At 38.3% G+C, this 20,990-nt stretch overlaps 1 protein-coding gene across 4 annotated transcripts in view; it reads right to left on the bottom strand.

The window, feature by feature from the left end:
- Positions 1-19,220, bottom strand: part of LOC117307058 (cadherin EGF LAG seven-pass G-type receptor 1-like) — a 74,469-nt gene extending 55,249 nt beyond the window's left edge. For all 4 annotated transcript variants that reach the window (XM_033791703.1, XM_033791701.1, XM_033791704.1 and 1 more), the window contains exon 1: positions 18,577-19,220. In XM_033791703.1, the coding sequence (XP_033647594.1) occupies positions 18,577-19,180 (604 nt within the window). In that variant the 5' untranslated portion in view covers positions 19,181-19,220. The remainder of the gene's footprint in view (positions 1-18,576) is intronic.
- Between the last annotated feature and the right edge of the window lie 1,770 nt (positions 19,221-20,990).

Below are 20,990 nucleotides of genomic sequence, written 5' to 3'. Positions count from 1 at the left end.
ATTTAAGTATCTTAAATTGTTTAAGTATCTTAGATTAAATACCATATGTCTGGTACTTTAAGACTGTAAACATTGAATAACATTTCCATAAATCATCTCAGTCGCCGTTAAGTTTTATGATTCCCCTGTCAGTTTGTTTAAACTCTTGGCTTCAGTTGACTTCTAACAGAAAACAATAGTTTCCAAAGAAAATGGTAAATATTGGAAACAAGAGTAACTATATTTCTCCCATCATCACCAGGCCTAAAGTATTTTAATATTTGAGTGAGAAATTACCTCTTTCTCAAAAGCTATGTTACTTCAGAAGGAGCCGTTTCTCACAATGTGTTAAAGGCAGAGAACACTATTGGTAATTGTCAAAGAGTAGCCTTCATCTCAACATATGCATAAAATAACAAACCTGTGAAAATTTGAGCTCAATCGGCCACCGATGTTGCAAGATAATAATGAAAGAAAAAAACTACCCTTGTCACATAAAGTTGTGTGCGTTTTGATGGTTGATTTCGAGACCTCAAGTTCTAAATCTGAGGTCCGAAATCAAATTTGTGGAAAACTACTTCTTTCTCGAAAACTACGTCACTTCAGAGGGAGCCGTTTTGCACAATGTTTAATACCATCAACATCTCCCCATTACTCGTCACCAAGAAAGATTTTATGCCAATAATTATTTTGAGTAATTACCAATAGTGTCCACTGCCTTTAAATACTATAAACAGCTCTCCATTACTCATTACCAAGTAAAGTTTTTATGCTAACAATTATTTTGAGTATTTACCAATAGTGTCCAGTGCCTTTAACCAGGCTAACAAGAAGACGTCTATAGAAGGATTCATAAGAAGCTTCAGATCAAGGGAGTTGCGAGGGAGGGAGAGCAACATGGGAGGTGTGATAAAAACATGTCTCCAAGATGCTCACCAATGATACAAAGGAATGAGACCAAGATGAGGGACGGGTGATAAAACCATAAGTGCCAGTAGAACCCGTCAAGGCAAAAGGTGTTGATTTTGAGCGATCATTTTTCCCTCAGACAATTATGCTCGCTTCGGGTGCTTTACAAATCCCACCCTCTCGTCCTTCTTGCCTGTCATTTTAATAGCTTTCGGCACAAGACTTTTTTTTTCTTGTCCCTTCCTCATCTTCCCCTTCATCTTCACTGTTTCTCCTCGGTCGGTTGGAATTGCAAATTTCTTCCCTACAATCCAAGACCTGATGAAGTGGTTGTAAGTTTACCTACTGCAGGGTGAAGCTGACGGGAAACTAAAAGCTTGCCAATGACATAGAAATTGCCCTTGCAAGTACATTCAAAATTAGCCGATAGGTATTTTTCTTCTTTGTTTTTTCCCCCTCTTTTTGTCCCATGGCAGGAATTTTACTCTTTCTGTGTTTTAGCTTTAAGAATTATCTTATCTCCTCAAGTAGCATCCAAAGCTGTCCGGGGGGGGGGGCTCTCTATGCACACAGTACACTCTTGTAAGATCGATTTGATAATCAACATCTAGTGTCGCAAGGTGCTATATTCCCCCAATGCACTTTACACAGTATGTTAAAACAGATTCGTGGCGTTGTCACTGTACATACATGTACTTAAAGTTCCCTTTCATCATGCATGATATGTGGTCCTTGGGAAAAAAATGGGACAATTTTATTCAGTTTAAGAGCTAACCTGGATGTTCGTATGATGTAGGCTTGACTAAAGTTTTAAGGCTATTTAATCACAGTTTTTCTAATTTCTCCAACGGCAACAAAACAAAACGTAAATCAGACAAAAGTAGGAAGAATATCATGTCCGTTTTTTGTATGTGCGATATGTGTTTCATGTCCAAACAGTGTATCTTATACCAAAAAAAAATACTTAAAAAAAATGATGAAACATTACACAAGTCTCTACACTTTGTATCTTTAATTTTAGTTTGAGGCCAAATTAAATTTGCTATGCACTTATACGTATAGTTACAGGTTTTGCCCCACAGATCTGCCAACATATGCCTATTTGTGGTAATGCATTTTTCTTTGGGTAGAAATCTTTTGAAATGGACTTTAATCTCAGACCACAAAAAAGGCCTGAAAGGTGAACAGAATTCTTATAAACAGCTGAAACGTAATTATAAGTGCAATGGCAATTTCAATTACCGTAGGCCAGCTGATTTTAAAACATTGAATCGTTTCTACAGAAACCGGAATCGGAAAAAAACCTTGTCGTATTTTATATGAAAAATATCAATCGTTTCTGATCCCTTCAATCAGTTACTGGTCATGTACCTGACTGAAACCTGATACATTCAAGACGTGATGAATGTACTCTCCAAAGGAATGCAACGATCATCTCACAGTTTGATCTTCCAAGACTTTAAAATGATTTCCTTCAGTTTGGGGGATTTTCTTTTTCTCGGACTTCTTGGAAACATATGTTGACGGGGATTGAAATGGATTGGTACACATAGTATAAGCTATCTCAACAAGTACTTTGGGGAAACCAAATAAATTTGAATAAATGTGGATGGGGGAGGGAGGAGACATTTATTTAAATGTCCCCTCCCTCTCTTTTGACACTATTGGTAATTACTCAAAATAATTATTAGCATAAAACCTTTCTTGGTGACGAGTAATGGGGAGAGGTTGATGGTATGAAACATTGTGAGAAATGGCTCCCTCTGAAGTGCCATAGTTTTTGAGAAAGAAGTAATTTTCCACGAATTTGATTTAGAGACCTCAGATTTAGAACTTGAGGTCTCAAAATCAACCATCTAAATGCACACAACTTTGTGTGACAAGGGTGTTTTTCTCTTTCATTATTATCTCGCAAGTTCGATGATCGATTGAGCTGAAATTTTCACAGGTTTGTTATTTTATGCATATGTTGAGAAACACCAACTGTAAAGGCTAGTCTTTGACAATTACCAATAGTGTCCACTGCCTTTAAGACTTGAAAGACATTGGGAATTTATATTTGCAGGATGGTGCAATAATACAGACAAAATCTAGGCCAATGTAAACAAATCAATTGTAGCAGACCGTGTAGATGATGATAGAAATCCATTTAAAGCTTGTGGTGTTGCTCTTTGCCAAGTTGGTTCCATAAAAGGGTAATTTTGCTCAAAGTATTGCCCTTCGTTCAAGCATTGGAACTTTCTAGCCATCTTTGGAACAGTCTTGCCTCTCCAAGAGCATTCAATGTGTATGGAACTGTCTTGGGTCTGAAAAGAAGAACACCATGATCTCCTCTCAAAAGAGATTTTATACATGGTTGTACCTGCAAATTTACTACTTACAATTACTTCTTAACACCATGATCATTTGCTGAAATTGCATTGTGACTAATCAGGTTGATTTATCAAAGGTTTTCAAGCAAAACAGAAGCCAAAAGATCCATCTCTTCCTTGCACACAGCACTTGACAAAATATACTGTCATCTGAATGTCATTCCCTTTCTAATTCTCTACTGGGTGATCAACTGCAATCATTTGTACAACAATATTTATCATGATCATTCATCCTTATGATGGGTTCAACATGCAGACATTTCACACACACTTGAATGCTTAAAAGGCTCCCAAAAGATGCACTTTTTTTATTTTATTGAGAGAGCGGTTCCTGATAAAAGCGTGACTCACTGATAACGGAACTAACCGCCTTATTCAACATTTATAACTGTAGTTGTATGGAGACTCATTATCAATTATAAGGGTTTTACCACTTCATATACCAGCTACCCTCTACCCTCCTTAAAAACCATGATATTGCAAACGATTCCACACCATTGGCCTTATTGATTTATAGGATATGTGATACCCTTGGAATTATATGTCTTTGACTTTGTTGGGAGGTTTTTTAAGTGGCGGCATACATGTAAGCTACACAGTAATTGAGGAATGGTTTTTGAAAGTGCGATGGAAAGAGAGGCCGCCGAAGGACGTTTAATTAAGTGGAAGGCCCCCCTTTTCTCTCTTTTCTTTTTCTTTCTCTCTTTTTTTTTCTTCTCTTTTTTTCTTTTTTTTTTTGCAAACATGGTTTTGTTGAAATGTAACACCTGGATTGCAAGAAAAATCCTACATGGGATGGTTGCCATATAGGCCTAGTAATACAAAACCATAATACAGTTTTGGATTGGCAGCCTTGTAAACAGAAGAACGGTATAGCAATCGTAATACACTTGTTCAGAGTTCATACATGTAATTCAAACAAGAGGCCCACTTTTGTCACACTAAATCTGACGCCATGATGATTTCATAGGAACGATGCAGTGAAAGTCACTTACATTGAAGCACTGCTTTAAAGTTAAAGGCACTGGAAACTATTGGTAGTTATTCAAAATAATTACCAGTAGGGCCTATAACTGAGCTGTTGATAGTATTAAACATTGTGAGAAACGGCTCCCTCTGAAGTAATGTACCTGTGTTCACTCAAATATTAAAAGACTTCAAGCCTTATATTATACAACTGAAAGGACACAAAGTTGTGCAACAAGGGTGTTTTTTCTTTTGATTTTATCTCCTGCAACTTCAATGACTAATTGGATCAAAATGTTCACAGATTTGTTATTTTATGTATAGTATTTTGGGATACACCAGGTGAGAATACTGTTTTTTTATGGTGTTGGGATACACCAAGTGAGAATACTGGTCTGACACATACCAAAGGTGTCCCCCCCCCCCCCCATAGTTCAATTCTTAAGTAAGATACTAGTTTTATCACTGAACAGCTCACATTCTGAAAAACAGGGATTAATTGTGTGTTGGGATACACCAAGTGAGAATACTGGTCTGACACATACCAAAGGTGTCCCCCCCCCCATAGTTCAATTCTTAAGTAAGATACTAGTTTTATCACTGAACAGCTCACATTCTGAAACACAGGGATTTGTGTAACCTCATGAGGTTACCATCTGTCTGTGTGTAATGGTGGTCTAAGGTGTTAATAGGCCACATACCAGGATATTCTAACTAGGGTCTTATCACCATGACAGCTGGTCAATCAATGTAGGGGTAATTGGGTGTTTGTCTGGCTAGCTGGGATGGTATGTGACACAAGGAGGTCAGTGCTGTGTTTAGTAGCCACTCCAATACTAATGAAGTCTGTAAATCATACAGTTAATCATCAACTCAAAAGGTACTCACTGTACGATAAAAAGGGAGTTTTTTCTGTACAAAATATCTTGAATTGTTTGTTCATTGTAGGCATATTATCATTTTTGCTAAACCTTCAAGTATTGGTGCTACAATGTATAGTTATAGATCATTTTCTCATGAATGAGCAATTAAGTAGCCTAAATATGTGGTGTTCTCTTGAGAATATGACACATCAAATAAGCCCAAACTTCACCAAATGATAGTCTACAAGTCGCTGTAAATAATAAGCACTAATCTACATGTAGTTGATATAAAACTTTCTGAAAAACAGGGAAATCTAGGGAAACCTATCAAATTCGAGTATGACTTCCTGTGAATGCCACACAATTTTTGACGTCACAACATCGCAATGAATATAACAGTTGACTTAGTGCTCATTTCATGTGAAACATTTGCTACAAAACTGCCCTGTGACAATAAAATTCACTTTGTATTCGCATTCACAGGAAGTATGAACCAAGCTTTAAACATGCAAAGTTAGTTTGCCAATGATACATCTACATACATATAAGACCTTGTTTTACAACAGCCATGGTTTACCGAGGATGCCATTGGTTTAACGCAGGACAATAAATCATCATCATCATTATTTACTGACATGGGTAGTGTTTATTGTTTTCTACATGGGGAGCTGTTTTTATTACACTTGAGGTCAAAGACCAGGCTTCTTTACTTGTTGGGTCAAACTCAAAGGGTCATACTTTGGTTGACTATAATGAGGGTAGGCCTAGAGTGGTGTCTAAATTACGCATTCTTTATGTAGCGATGGACATTGCTGATCGCTACAACAACAAAGTTGTAGTACACGCATACCCGGGGAATCAACATTTGTAGCCCCAGAAATATTTAAGACTCAGTTAGCTAATCGGCCTAGCTCGGGAAAATTAACTACACCCTGTAGATGAGTAACTGACAAAGAAATATTCATATTTTGTATTCGTTTGAGCTACCAGTACACATTTAAGAAGAAATTCAGTGCATTCTTTTTGTCAGTACAATAATTAAAATCAACAGAGCTTGACCTGTGCAAATATGTGAGAGTTTGAACCTTGTGAAATTTGAAATTTATTTCAATAGGCCTATTAGTTTTACAAATCTTCATCGTGAACCACACTACATTGTACTGCAGCATCATTGAAACCATTCCATAGGCCCTACATTTTAAATTCTTACAATTTTTGAAGGAGAAGAAGAGAAAAAAACACTTGAGACATTTCTTTTTAACACCTAGTTACATTTCTGCAGGTCATCCAGCAATTTGTGTTACTTGACCCAATAAATAAATTGAACAAACCATAGCGGTGTTTCAAGTACCCCAATCCTTGACTTGTAAATAGCTTGACACATTTTCACAATTTCCCATGACTTTAACAGACCAAAGATATGACTTCAATAATTTCCATATGTACACTCAGATGGGTTTCCATGACCCCCCCCTTAACCACCGAGTAAGTGGCAATTGAGTCTTATGACCAAAAAACAATCTGGATATATATGAAATCCCTTGTGATTTTTAGATTTGATGTTTTGAGCGAGAATTTTTGTAATTTTCATGTAAATTGTTGTATAAATAATAATAAGCAAATAAATAATATGTTTACGCTCTTCCTCCTGATTTATTGAGTGCAATGAATTTTTCATGCAGTCTGTATTCAACAAAGTCAATGTATTACTCTTTGTGAACATAACAAATCTAAGCCATTCAGTAGGACTACATGTGCATATATCCCAACTTCTTTCCATTTTTGTGCACAAAATTACCCTGAACATTTCAAGACATTCTTAAGATGGTAAAAAAGAGATACTCACACGGTGTTACCGCAAACCTTAGTTGTACTTGCACCATGCAAAGTTTAAAATGCTACCCTTCATTTTTCAATTCAAAAAACAAAATTTGAAACAGGATTGAATTGTGGCTAGTAAAAAAAATCTGGCTAACTAAATCATTGCCATTTAGCCCGTAGATAATGAGTCTCCCTGCAAGCAATCAATGCCTGAGTGTCTTCCAAGTCAAAACAAGCACATCTTTCTACCTTCATGTTTATCGTACAAGCCTCTCCCCGATATTGATACAACACCACACAACTGCCTCGTAAGACTATGGCCCTCAAAGTGTTGTTCTACTTTTCCGGACACGAATTGCGCATTAGCGTTATTTGATTTGGCCTGGATAAGCCTCAAATCGATACTATTTTTTCTTGCATTTGCAGTTGCCGCTCCCCGGGACTACGGCTGCCCTTTGACAAGGAAGCCTGACAGGTATGAAAATAAATAGCATTAATTTGTAGAACTATGCATGTATGCTTCGTGTTTAACAGGGCAAGGGCACCAAGGGGATTTCTTATTGGTAAAGGGCACTGTATGAGGAAATTGTAAATTTCTACATAGAGCATTTCAAGGGCACCAAGGCAACGACCAGGGGCATGGAGGCAAATGCTTTTGTTGCCTCCATAACAAAAAGGGACTAATATTTGACATGGAGGTGTGTGCTCTTCAAAGAGAAGATTGAAAATTAAGCACTGATTAGAGTCACGTTTAAATTCTACGGGTTTTTCTCAGGGAACAGTCTAAGTTCTTAAACTCCAATCAGGGTAATCAAGCTGATGATGACACAGGAGGGAGTGAGAGCCCCCTTTAATGAATAAGAATCAGCATTTATGACTGGTTGCACACAGGGAACAGAACATTACAAGAATGCCGGTGGCAGGGATTAAATACCTTTTCAGTTAAACGTAGGTACTGTATATGAACAGTTTCATGCCAAAACGTTCATTGAAAATAATGTACAAAGTTTAAGTTTGAAAATTCACACTAAAAAAGAAAACATTCACCAGATTTGGTCACTAGTTTAGTGATTTTTGAACTAAACGAATCAACATATAAACTTTCTTGAAAGGTTTCTCAAAAAGAACGATTCCCATAAATATTTATCAGAAGTACCGAGTGAGGATCAACCATGGAAAAAGAACCAGCATTGTAAGCCATGGAATTACAAGACTTTACACTGAGGCAAACCCTAAGGGGTGATTTCATTCTTATATATATTTGGAAAGAAACTTGCAGGAAAGGGAGAAGTTATTAGTGGTAAAAGATCAACTGATTACCGCCAACATAAGAAAGGAGACGCAGCCTAAAAAACAGATTCACTGATAAAATACTGAATTACCGTCCTTATGGGAGACGGTAATCTATGAACACAATCAGGCGCAGGCCTCACTTTTTCTTTCCTTTTTAAATAATCTACAGCGTCTGAATGTTCAAAGAGGGAAACAACAAGTAGCAGCACTGAAGAAAAAGGAAGAAACCACCCTGCAGGAAAGGATGTGTTGCAACACCAGGGAACGACTATCAAATGAAGGAGCAATTTCTTTTTTTTCAAAACTGTCCAAAATGTCCAGAACGCCAGGAGGAATTGGGGTCAATTCAATCAAGTCGCCGTATGGGTGTAATTAACGCAATCTGTGCAGACGACACTATTCGTGAGGAACGAATAGAGAAGAACGGGGGGGAAAAAATCGCTGCCAAACTGATTCCTTGATGATTGGGTAAAAATTAGATTTGGCCGACGTGCCCCGCAGGAATAATCCTCTAGGATGTTTTTGAGGGGGGTGGGGGGGGGGGGGGGGGGGGGCGTTGAGCAGTGTGAAACCGATTCAGGAGGAATAAGAGTTGAGGTGCGCAATGTCTTGAGATCAAAGAGTCATCTCATTAATTTCACTCAGGTTTGGTTAAATCGGAACCTAACAGGCCCTTTGGGTAACACAAATTACTTACTTCATTTAACCAATAAGGCATTCTGTGCTGAAACTCACAGCAATATAGGGCAGCAGATGAATTTGGAAGAACTGAGTGTTATGTACGGTAGTTATGTGCTACATTAAGTTCTACACCAGAACTAAAAATTAGTACAACAATCGTCATACAAACATCTAACATTAATAACATTAATGCCCTGCATTTTAGCATCTACTTTATTTCAATGTAAAATGTTGCTGTTGACTGTAAGACAGTATTTTCTACAGTGAATGGTGCAATTGTATCTGCTTAATGTAACAAACAGCAAATGAACCGTCACATTTATGTAAATACTGTTTCATCATCCCATAGAGCCTTTATCATGCTCATGTACAAAAAAAAAAGTCCCTCTCATTTGTTCATATACCTTAAGCAAAGGCATTCCAACAAATATTTCTCCACTTCACATATTACAACTCACTTTGTGTAAAAATGTCCGGTGATAAAAAAAAATCTATAACACGCCATCTGCAAGTGATAGAATTGTCAAATACTATCCGCCAATAATCCTGCCAAATTCTTGCTGTCCAAACAAATGCAAACCCCTACTCATCCCCCTCTTCCCCCATAAAAAAAAAAAAAAAAAAAAAACAGATGCAAAACCCAGGATTTTTACTACGACATTTTCCAGAACCTCCGAAAATTGGTTTTGGATGGCGATATTTGCTGAGGTGTGAGTCACTGGGAGGATGAGGGATTCGATTGCAACTCCTTCAGAGGGATGACGAGTGCCCTTTTGATGATCGGTTTACAAATTAGTGGCAAAGTGGGATAAGTTCGGTGAATAATCCAACAGCATTTAAAGGCTAGAGTACGTTTTCTTTCTTTCTCTTTTCGTTCTTTTTTTCCCCCTTTTTTTTCTTTTTTTCTCAGACTGTCAAAAAATGCAAAGCAGCATGGAATTTGAACTTTGAACTGAAACAAACGAAGCTGCTAATATTATGGAATACAAACACATGTTAATAAAACCCATGGCCTCATGAAAAACAGTACAAATGCAAAATTGTGTTATACTATGTTAATTCCTTCCTCTCAATGATGGAAAGCAGTTCAAACAAATTTTCTCTTGAACCTTGCTGTCAAGAACTACCATCATCAATGAATACTTAGAGCAGTCTAAGATAATTCTCTAAGATTGTGATAATCGGAATAGTACATTTTTAAAATGAGATGACAATTCTGAAATATCAACTGTTCATTTACATTTTTCAGTCCTGGTACTCTAAGGAGGCAACAAAGGCGATTGTCTCCAAGCCTCCTGGGCCCAATTTCATAGAGCTGCTTAAGCACAAAATTTTGCTTAAGCAAAAAAAATCCTTGCTTAGTAAAATCAGATTACCGGCCAAGACTCCATTCAATTGTTATGCTAAGTAAACAACAGCTAAATACCAGTCACAAGCAATGTATATGGCATGAAATTTTGGCCAGTAACGTGTAAAACAAGCGAGCTATTTTCGTGCTTAAGCAAATTTTTTGCTTAAGCAGCTCTATGAAATTGGCCCCTGGTCATTGCCTCAGTGCCCTTGAATACTACAGAAGAAATTTACAATTTTCTCATAGAGGGGTGCCCTTAATCAAAGAGAAAATGTCACGGTGCCCTTGCCCTTTCAAAAATAAAGTATACAGGCCTGATGTTTACCATACCCTGAGCCTCAATTAGTATGCCTCTCTCAAAAATAATGGGGGGGGGGGGCTGAATGTTCTTTATCAAATAATAGTGCATGTGTTGACCAAGCTGCATGTACTTTATCAAGTGATTCTGATGTCACTATAAACCTGTACATTCAATTGAATTTACAAGTATATTACAAACATATATAAACCTGTTATCATCAAGACTACCACCCATGGCCCCCTTCAAGTTCAAGCTGTATCTACAGCTGTGTCCTGCACATTGAGAGTTTTACCACCAATCAAATAATACGATGGGGGTTGAACTTTTTCTCTATTCAGTTTTATAACCTGACCATCTGCAGTCACCATGGTGACCGATCCCTCCCAAAGTAAACATTTGAAAGTTGTGACTCATCTCAGCATGAAGTGTAATCACATTGAGGAATTTGACCACATGGACAGATGCAAACCACAACCCATTGTCATCTTTTCCATGAACATAGACATGTACCAAAAGGTGAAAACCTGTAACTTTACTAATCTAGAGTAATCAGATCCATGTACAGCATGCATTTTCTAGACAACTTTTATCAAAATTGATCAGAAAGGACATGGTGAGAACTGATGGGTTTTAAACGATCTGTAAATTCAGAGAGGGAGGCCTTAAGCCATTTGTGAATTTTTTGCTAAAGTGCAATCAATGCCAACGTACAATGTACTTCTTGGTCAAATCGATATCTCTGTTTCTCGAACTGACACCCAAGCAACATGTATTCAAAACCCAGGCCTGGTACTTCATGGAGACAACAAAGCAATTTGCCTCTATGCCCCCTGGTCATTGCCTCAGTGCTCTCGAAATGCTCCAATAGAAATTTACAACTTCCTCGTAGCGTGCTCTTTACCAAGGAGAAAATGCCTTGGTGCCCTTGCCCTTGCCCTTTAAAAAAAAAACGAACCATACAGGCATGAAAACCCGATCCCATACTGATGTATTTCTTCCCATTAGCGCTCATTTCCAAACACATCTGAAGCGTACAAGCATTTCTTATCTTTTCTCCCATTGCATCGCTCCTTAATAACAGATTTGACACAGATGTGACTGACACGGCCGCACAGAAATAAAGTGCACAATCATGAAAGGCCACCAAATTGAATGCAGAAAGAGCAGAAAATGTCATTGAGTTCTTTTCCTGTTGACAGCAGCAAGCACATACATGTAGGGGTAAAGAGACCAACAATAAATCATTGACAATTCTGGAGCATCAGTTGTGACGTGGGCGTGTGGACAAGTGTTATGATCCCATCATCACCCACATATAGAAGAGTGTATCTTCTTAACTATGTTAACTTTCTTTCTTTGATTTCCTCCTTATTTTTCTGGTTTATTTTATAATAATTTATTTTAAATTTCTTTGGAATCATTTCTCATAAAACTATACTTCATTTTGTTTATTTATTTTATTTGTTATCTTTGCTCTGAATTTTTCTTAATTTGATTTTATTATAATGCATGTTTTTCAGTTGACCTTTTTTTTTAAAATAAATTGTATACATTGTATACATGTATAAATTGTATAAATTGTATACATGTTTGTTTCTGTTTTGGGGCTGAGTTAGAACCTGACTTCTGAATTAAATTTTGTTTTCCTAAGGAGATGCCTTCATTTAATCTTCAAAATATTCATACTCACTTTTTGTTTCATTACTCAACTTTACAAATCTGTTTTTAAATCAAACATGGCCAACTTGAAGAACATAAATGCAGTTAAAAAATAGGAAATACATTTACTTACTTAGACTGGAACACATACCCTTCTTCAAAGGCACGTTTTAATGTGGCACTTATTAATACAAGTTCACTGCACCAAGTGTGTTTCTGGAATGACTAATTTGAATGCAACTTGTCAAGGAGTTGGCTAAATATTGACCCAAATGACACATTTGAATTGCCAACAAATCAAGAAGACCACTCTAAGTTATTCCTACCCATCCAGGAATGCATTTCTGCTGGTTGTGCCATGGGCATGATGGATCTACAGGAATGATGACCCTCGTGAGTCAAAGCTAAGATACCATCTACAGAGATGTCACTATTGATGATGATGAGGGAGATGTCAAGAGAAAGAGCCAATCCATAGAGGCGGTCAAGAGGGTACTGACGTCTTGTGAAGAGTGAACAAGACAATGTACATGTACCATACTGTGCCCCTCTTTCTCATGTGTGTCTCAATGAATATACTTGTAAATGTAAACCTCTCTTTAAAGCCTGGTTCATACTTCCTGCGAATGCGAGTAAATACAAATTTCGGCGTCACAAATTTGCAACAAATATTTCGGAAGAGTAGAGATGATAAAAACATTCGCTGCGACAAGAGCCCTGTGATGTCAAACCTTGCTTCGCATTCCCAGAAAGTATCATACTTGTATGGGCCGAGCTTCAGGTAAGTGCGGCTTTGCATATTGTAAGTTTTTCCGACCTAACCTCCTAGTCACAATCCATTATGCGGAGTCATCTGAACCAAAAGAGACCGCTTTGCTATTAAAATACATAACAAAAAGGTAATTAAGTAGTACATGCACAATACATGTCACTGGTCATAAACCTCAACCAGAATTATAACAGCCACGAAAAGTTTTAACTCCCAAAAAACATAATTCAGAGTTCACATTGTCAATATAAAATCAAAAGGTAAGAAACATTTTCAGGTCGAGTCCAAACACATTAACTGCATGCCTTACAAACATTATTAAAGTTTAAAGCAAGTTCAGTTTAACTTAGGTTGTATCTCTTGGCAAACCAACTATACCCCAGATAAATATCCAACTCTAGTGTCTGATTAATTCATGATGTACGTTAGAAAGTGCAATCTGTCCACAGTGTTTATAGAAGAAGGCCACAAGTGGGTTTACATACACCCTGTTTCCCTAGCCTGCTTTCGTCTCCCTCAATATCAGGGGAAGTCTGTGCTTCTTTATACTGAAACAACAATAATCTTTCCCTCCCAAGCTTGTACATCACAACCTGAGCCTTCCCCCCCCCCCCCAAGTTTGTACGTGTCCACTGAGCCGCACTGAATGCAAATGCATTCATCGCTGACTGACCCCTGGAGAAAAGAAGGGGTCACATTGGGAGAGACGAAACAATATTTTTGTGTGGAATTTCACCGGTCCGATGGGACAAAAACCCGAGCCATTCTATACCCTTTCAAAAGGTACATGTACAGTGTATTATGGAGCTGCCTTTCATAAATCACTCACAAGTAGTCTCCACAGATATTTCTTACAGTATGCAATTTCCTTTTACAATCAGTGCTTGAAATCAACTGTACCTGTTATAAGAGGGTCATATTTTTCGTACTCTGATGACGGCTTAGGGTAGAATTATGGAAAATTGATCTAATAGGTTGTATCAGATGAATGGCTGTTAATAGAAGTGGCCTTTGTGTTTAGTATCAACCTAAAGCGCCTTGTGCTGGATAAGGGCAACAATAATACTCATCCATTCTCTTTACTGTGAAGTCTGTGAATATTTATATTAAAAAAAATTAACAAAGACAATTTTACAAAGAGAATTTCATGAGACATCCAATAAACAATTAAAAACAGTGCACTTTTCCCGTACCATGACCCTTAAGAGTCATTCCTCGCTCCTTTCATCATTACACACCTACATGGTACAATGCCAAAATTATTTCATCCTCACCGACCGTCGAGAGCGAGGGAGAAAATTGCAGAGCTTATTTATCAATGAGCTTTCTCACTTTCTCTCTCATGATGCATGGCTTGGGTAAGTTCAAGGTTAATAGCTAGACATTATTATTTGGGATTATGAGAGAGAAGCCGAAAAAATTAATTCTTCCCCAAGACTAATAATCCTGATGGAGCCCGAGAAAGAAATGAGGTTCTTATGAGTGGATGAATGAACGCACACATGGTGCTGTCTCTGGGTTGGGGGGAAGAAAAGGAGCGCTTCAGCAGAGGACCCAGTTGTTGTAGGTTGTTAGAACAACCTTGGAAGGTGATGATAGTACATGAAGGGTGTGGGAGAATATATTGGAAAAATATATTACCTGGGTGTCATCTTCCAGTTTATTAAAACCTATACAAGTATTTATTTATTTATCATTTCTATATTTCATCCGCCCCCCCCCCCACACCACCGAAATGCTTGAGAGTTGTAATCACCGTATTATACTTCCTCTGTTAATAAGGGAATTAAAGGGTAGCGACGAGTTCTTACACGGCCGTTTAAAGCCGGCAGGGTCGAACTGCCATGTGATTAGCGCACGGCAACGACCCTGCAACGGACGTTTAAGAACGAGTCACTACTCTTTTATTCCCATTAATAAATGCCCTTTTGTTAAAAAACCTTTAAAAAATACATTTTGACAGTTGAAAATTGAGGTTTGAAATATTGTTTTCAAAAACTTTGTGAAGAGTCTGTTGCGCGTGGGTTGTGTGTACGTGCGCGCGCTTAGAAATAGATTACGCGTGTGCGCTTAGAAGTAGATTACGCATTGTTACTAATAGCTATGAATTGCGTTCCACGTGATAATCTTGTGCGCCTAACACGCGGAAGCCAGCCGGTTATAAACACTGGTCGTTATCAACCGTTTAAACACCGCAACGTGACGCGCTCTCCACCAATAGGAGTAGAGAAACTGTCTGGGGTATTTATGAATAATCTTTTAAAACATTGTGTTGAATGGCGTTTTGTTTATAATTTTGATGTTAACTTTTCTAACTTTGACAACTATTACTAATCAGCATCTATAATATAATGCAATTCATGTGTTCCACTTGTCTCAACTGAACACTGCATTCTGATCTTGAGTCTGTCAAATTCTAAAATTAATATTCAAAAGATTATCAACAGGGTGACATGTAGCAAAGTGAGTTATATGAGCCATACATTCAAAACTAATTTGTTAGGAAATGAGAAGGAATTTATTATATTAACCAATATTGTATCTGCATCGTTTTTTTTTTTTAAAAGAGCAAGGGCACAATGGAATTTTTTCCTTAGCAGAGGGCACCCATTTTTGAGAAAACCAAATTTTTACTGGAGCATTTCAAGAGCACCAAGGCAAAGACCAGGGGCATCCAGGCAATCGCCTTCCGTGCCCCAATGAAGTATCAGGCTTGTATATCATGACCTGACTGAACCCCCATGGGATCTCCTTCGTGGTGGTTGTCTCATTGCTCCTTACTGATGAGCAGCATTACGAATCCCAAGATTTACTAGTGTCTCCCTCATGTCTGGCAGACACACAGGCATTCTTTACTTGATTTCTTCATACAGACATGTGCCCCCCTTTTTCTACATGAACTCTAAATGTTCGTAGTGGTTCATTGCATCTGGGGTAACTGTGATTTTATGCACATGCATTTCCATAAGACACAAGTATAGGTGTACCCTGCACAGATTCATTACTTGTAAATGATGAACTCAACATCAAAGTACAGTAGTCAGTTCCTGTAACTAGCTGCAGGTATATATAAAGTTGACAGGTACCGTACATGTACCGTATACCTGAAAAGTTATCTGCTCTTTCTTCTTCCTAAATCATACTAAACTTTTTACCAAATTGACTGATTTCTTCTCCCTTTTATCAACACTGATAAGCCCTTTGAGAAACACATTAAACCAATGCCTTTATCCACTCGTATATATTCTATTTATAAACAAATGTCCAAACTGCAAGTTGCACAGTTTATAAACTCGAAACCATAGATGTTATTACACATATCAACATTGATCCTACAGAAAAAGGATCTCAGTTGATACACCATTATCTATTGCACAAGTATCCAAACACAACATTGATAATTATCTTTCTACTTTATGATTTCCTCTATCACCTTTCCTCTCTTCTGACCCTCACCATAAATGGCCTGTTTTTACGGCCTTGCGGTTGCCAACTCTCCATAATTTTTTTTTAAAACAGTAGTCAGTCACTAAAGTCACGAATGTTCAATGTACATTACAATATGCATGGGTGCTTTAATAACGAACAAGGACATTCTTTCAAACAAGTTTCTCTAGAAAATGTAGAATGGACCACTTCTGCCTCAATTCTGTCTTTCACTTGTAGGGTTTTAATCTGCTGCTTGTGGCAGCGTCTGAGGACCTACTAAGCATCAACTTAATGCTAAGCATCAACTTAATTCCTTCCCACTACTGAATGTGCACCTATCATAACTTAATCACGAAGCCAGATAAATAAAAGACATGGTGACGTGCCATCAGCCTTCAAACATGTCCAGCTTGGTAGGGCTCAATTGACACCAACAAAAAAACAAGTCAGAAAAATAGTCTGTGAATTGTTTCTCTGGTGAGACTTCGGCAGCATAAATTAAAAGTGTTATCAGATATAGGTGCAAGGTTAGAACAAACAAATATTCTTGATCCCTGATGCATGTATGACATCAGTTAAACTGCAGCGTTTAGTTTGAAGTTATCAAGCAGAAAGTTAAAAGACTGGTCTCGCACCAACTAGAAATGGCTCAATGTTTCACCCAAAATAGCTGTAAGTTGACCTGATGTATCAACCAGAGTAGCTAAAAAAAATACGATTCACGCAGAAGAAAACATTCTTAACAGTGTCTAGTTGGTAAGACACTGCTCTAGTATTGCAAAGGTCGTGAGTTTGAATCTCACCCGAGTAATGTGATTTTTCCACAGTGCTAATACACATTCAGTGTCGGTGTATATGGGTAAAACAAAACAAAATGATATTCTTTATCCCTGATGTAAAGTGTCAACTACCTTTTAATAAATCATTTGAAGGCTTTCACCGAGATTGCAAAACCCAAGGGGAAAAAAATACTTTCATTTTCATCACTGAAAGGCATCTACCTTGTTTCTCATAACAAAGATCAGGTTACAGTACTGCAATTATATAAAACACAGGCAGACACTTTGATGATTACATCAAACGACCACGTCACAAAAAAAACAGTATCGTCCCTATCAAAGAAACGTCCCATCAAAATGTTATGGGTGGGGGGGGGGGTGAGAGAGAGAGAGAGAGAGAGAGAGAGAGAGAGAGAGAGAGAGAGAGAGAGAGAGAGAGAGAGAGAGAGAGAGAGAGAGAGAGAGAGAGAGAGAGAGAGAGAGAGAGAGAGAGAGAGAGAGAGAGAGAGAGAGAGAGAGAGAGAGAGAGAGAGAGAGAGAGAGAGAGAGAGAGAGAGAGAGAGAGAGAGAGAGAGAGAGAGAGAGAGAGAGAGAGAGAGAGAGAGAGGCTACATGTAGCTTTATGACAATGTAATACAGGAAGTCGGGCTAAAAACGTTGAGCTGTTGTGGAAAAGCCATGGTCACGTTCAAGAGGGAAAAAAAGAGCGGTGAATAGAAGAGCCTCCAAGCTAGGGAGTCGAGTAGGTCTCACACTTGCTACATGTTTACCGTCTTAAGTTTCGCGAGCGGATGAAATTTGACCGTGTACGGGGCAGAAAGGCATTGTGATTAGGAGGGTCTGAGTTTGACGTGGTAACTCAAGCAGGTAAAGGGAGGAACACGAATAAGTGCAGTTGATTGGTCAAGATGCTGGTTGCAACTGAAGCTATGATTGGTTTTCTGATATCAGATTGAGGTCGGAGAAAGAAAAAAAAAGAGGAAACATATGCTGGCAATTTAGGGTTTTTATTTCAGAAGATGTTGCTCAGTTGATATAAGAGTCTTAGTGGGTTTTTTTTTAAGGTTTTATTTGAACCATGTTCTCTCCCAGGTCAGTTTATCTGCAGGATAATGATGAAGTTTAGTTAATGGAGCCATGACAGCTACATGTATAGCCTGAGTGCTAATGATTTGCCATACCGTTTTTAGTAGTCAATAACAATGACTAAGGACTGCATGGGTGCAGTTTCATAATAAAGACGAGTCTCTCATTGTGTTGTTGCATTTACACAAACTTTCTATTCAAGTATCTTAAGACAGATACTAAATACCATCCACGAAAAGGGTTTCAAACATATTTAGAAGAAGAAACATTCAGAAATCAAGTCAGCATGGCAGACAGTTTTACACAATAAATACCTACCTGCAAAGTTCTCCTTGCAAACACAGGTGTACCCAGCTTCTTTCTGTACACACTGGCCATTACTGCTGCATGGGTTGGAGTAGCAGTAGTTGATCTCTGTTGTACAGTAGTTTCCAGTGAACCCCGGCGGACATTCGCACTTATACAGAGTCTCTGGATGAATGGAACGGAAGATGACCGTCTGCGTTGCTATAAAACCGGACGAGCTCCAGAACGAGAGAGGAGAGAGACAACGGGTGTACAGCTCATAGTCCTCCCCACTGCAGATCTCATAAAGGCAAAGGTTGTCGCCGAACGGGAGCACAGTCGCTGTCGAGACCTCCGAGAGTGTCGCTCGCATCAGGTATACCCTCTCCTGGAGGTACTGCGACGTGAAGAAGGTCCCGTCCTGATGTTGGGCGGCAAAGGACACGTTGAGGATTGGAGGGCCTGTCACTAGATCATGGTCTTTGATGCTGAAGACATAGACCATGTTGCGTTGCGTTGGAATGATGTTGGAGAGGGCGTCGATGAAACGGTTGATCTTTGGAGTCAGGAACTCCTGGGAGTTGAGATTCTCGAGCTGGACGGTGATGCTGCTGAACAGAAGCTTCTCTGTGATCATGGTCAGATGGAAGGTACACTGAGCTGTCACTGTATTCAGACCATCTACAAACAAACAAAAACAAATGGAAATATTTAGTAAATAAGTAAAACTTTTTAAAAGAAACCAAGTTTGACAGTCCAAAAGAAGCATCAAGTTTGCTCAGAAACATATTGGAAAATTGAGTTCAATTAAGCACACTTATTAATCACCAGATATGTACACTTTGTGTCATCACAAAAACAAATGTCCATGGTAAGCAAAATAATGCAATAACACGTACAAGACATTCATTTTCTAAGCACAACAATAGCATGGTATATCCAATTTTTGAGACCAACTCCATTTTGCAAAATGCGCCTTAACATAATAAGCTCAAGCTAATGAGCAAAGCTATAACAAAACAGTTACTACTCGGTCGACATTGGTCATATAAAAAAGGGTCATATCAGTTTTAATCACAATTACCCAAGTTGCTAATACCATAGTAACCAGAGCAGTCAGACTCAAGAATAAGGATTCATTCAAGTGGAAAACCAGCAGTATAGAGTCAAAAGAAACCTCACGAGTCCTTTAAATATTTCAGTTCTTGTTTTTCCCAGAGAATTGAACTGACGTTTTTTAAAGCCTTGCTCCAGCCACAGGGCATGTTCATGTGAAAGAAGGCCCTTCAGGAACTGCGCGGAGAGAAAAATATGGCCAGGGGTCAATTTTTGCTGCACCATTTAAGATTCCCCATCTTGCCAAAGAAGTTAGATAGCCATCGATGAGATGAAAGGCAAAACAGAAAAGTTCCGTCCATCATTTTAGAGGCAGGTTTTTACTTCCCCAAATGAGAATATTACATGCGGGTCCACATCCTCCGCAATTGATTCAGGGAAAGCCTTATAGGGAGATAGGGGAGAAAAAATGAGGAAGACGATTTCCAAGTGACTGATCAGTACTGTATTATTATGAAGTGTGCCGTTTCTTGGGCCTAAGGGGAACCTACATCTAGCCAACAATGCACAGGCACGTAGTAATATACCGACCGCTGACTTTAATAACAATGCTTGCACCTGGTGGGGGGGAAGGTGTCCAGGTCATGTGAGCCATGAAATGTTCATGCTTTGGGGCTGGGGAGGTTGGGGGGGTTGCAAGTCAGATCCGCTGACGGTGATGACATCACATTACAAGCTGATTATTGGTTTTGAGCTAAGATTTAGGTGCTAGGCAAAGAAAATTATGAAGCTAATTTGCATGGATAAGATGTGATGGATACTGTACTTGCGGATTATAAATGGGATACAGTGAACATACTTGGGGTACAGTTTGTTAATTACACACAGATATTGGTGAAGTTGATAATATTAAGTTTAAGTGTCACTTTAGGAAGGAATTATAAGTGTATGTAAGAGCATTATATTTACATGAATTATCTTCTAAAGAAGGTAGCATTGAGCTATAAAATCAGTCAAATCAACCAATGGTATTTGAGATCCAGCTTAATGACAAGGATTCCATTTAGAACATATTTTGATATATTTTGGACACATTCGAATATGTAGATTAAATAATTATGTGTAAATTCCTCTGAAACCTTTCTTATATGAAGCCATTCGTCCCCTAATGCATTTTAGAACCAGAATTTTAATGTTCATAATCTGCGTTAGAGGTATGGCTAATATCCTTGTAAAAAAAATGCAAATGCATTGAAGATCAAACAGGTAACTTGACATCAAGAGTCATATTTCAATCTCACTACTGGAAAGGTCAGTGAGCCACTATTCCAACCCAATAGTGTCCATCACTTAAAACGTCACTTTGACCATTAAATTCTAACAACCATGAC

Source organism: Asterias rubens, chromosome 2 (assembly GCF_902459465.1).
Source record: "Asterias rubens chromosome 2, eAstRub1.3, whole genome shotgun sequence".
Classification (NCBI taxonomy): Eukaryota; Metazoa; Echinodermata; class Asteroidea; order Forcipulatida; family Asteriidae; genus Asterias; species Asterias rubens.
The sequence above is the reverse complement of the archived record's forward strand: the minus strand, read 5'-3'. Positions and strand labels throughout refer to the sequence as shown.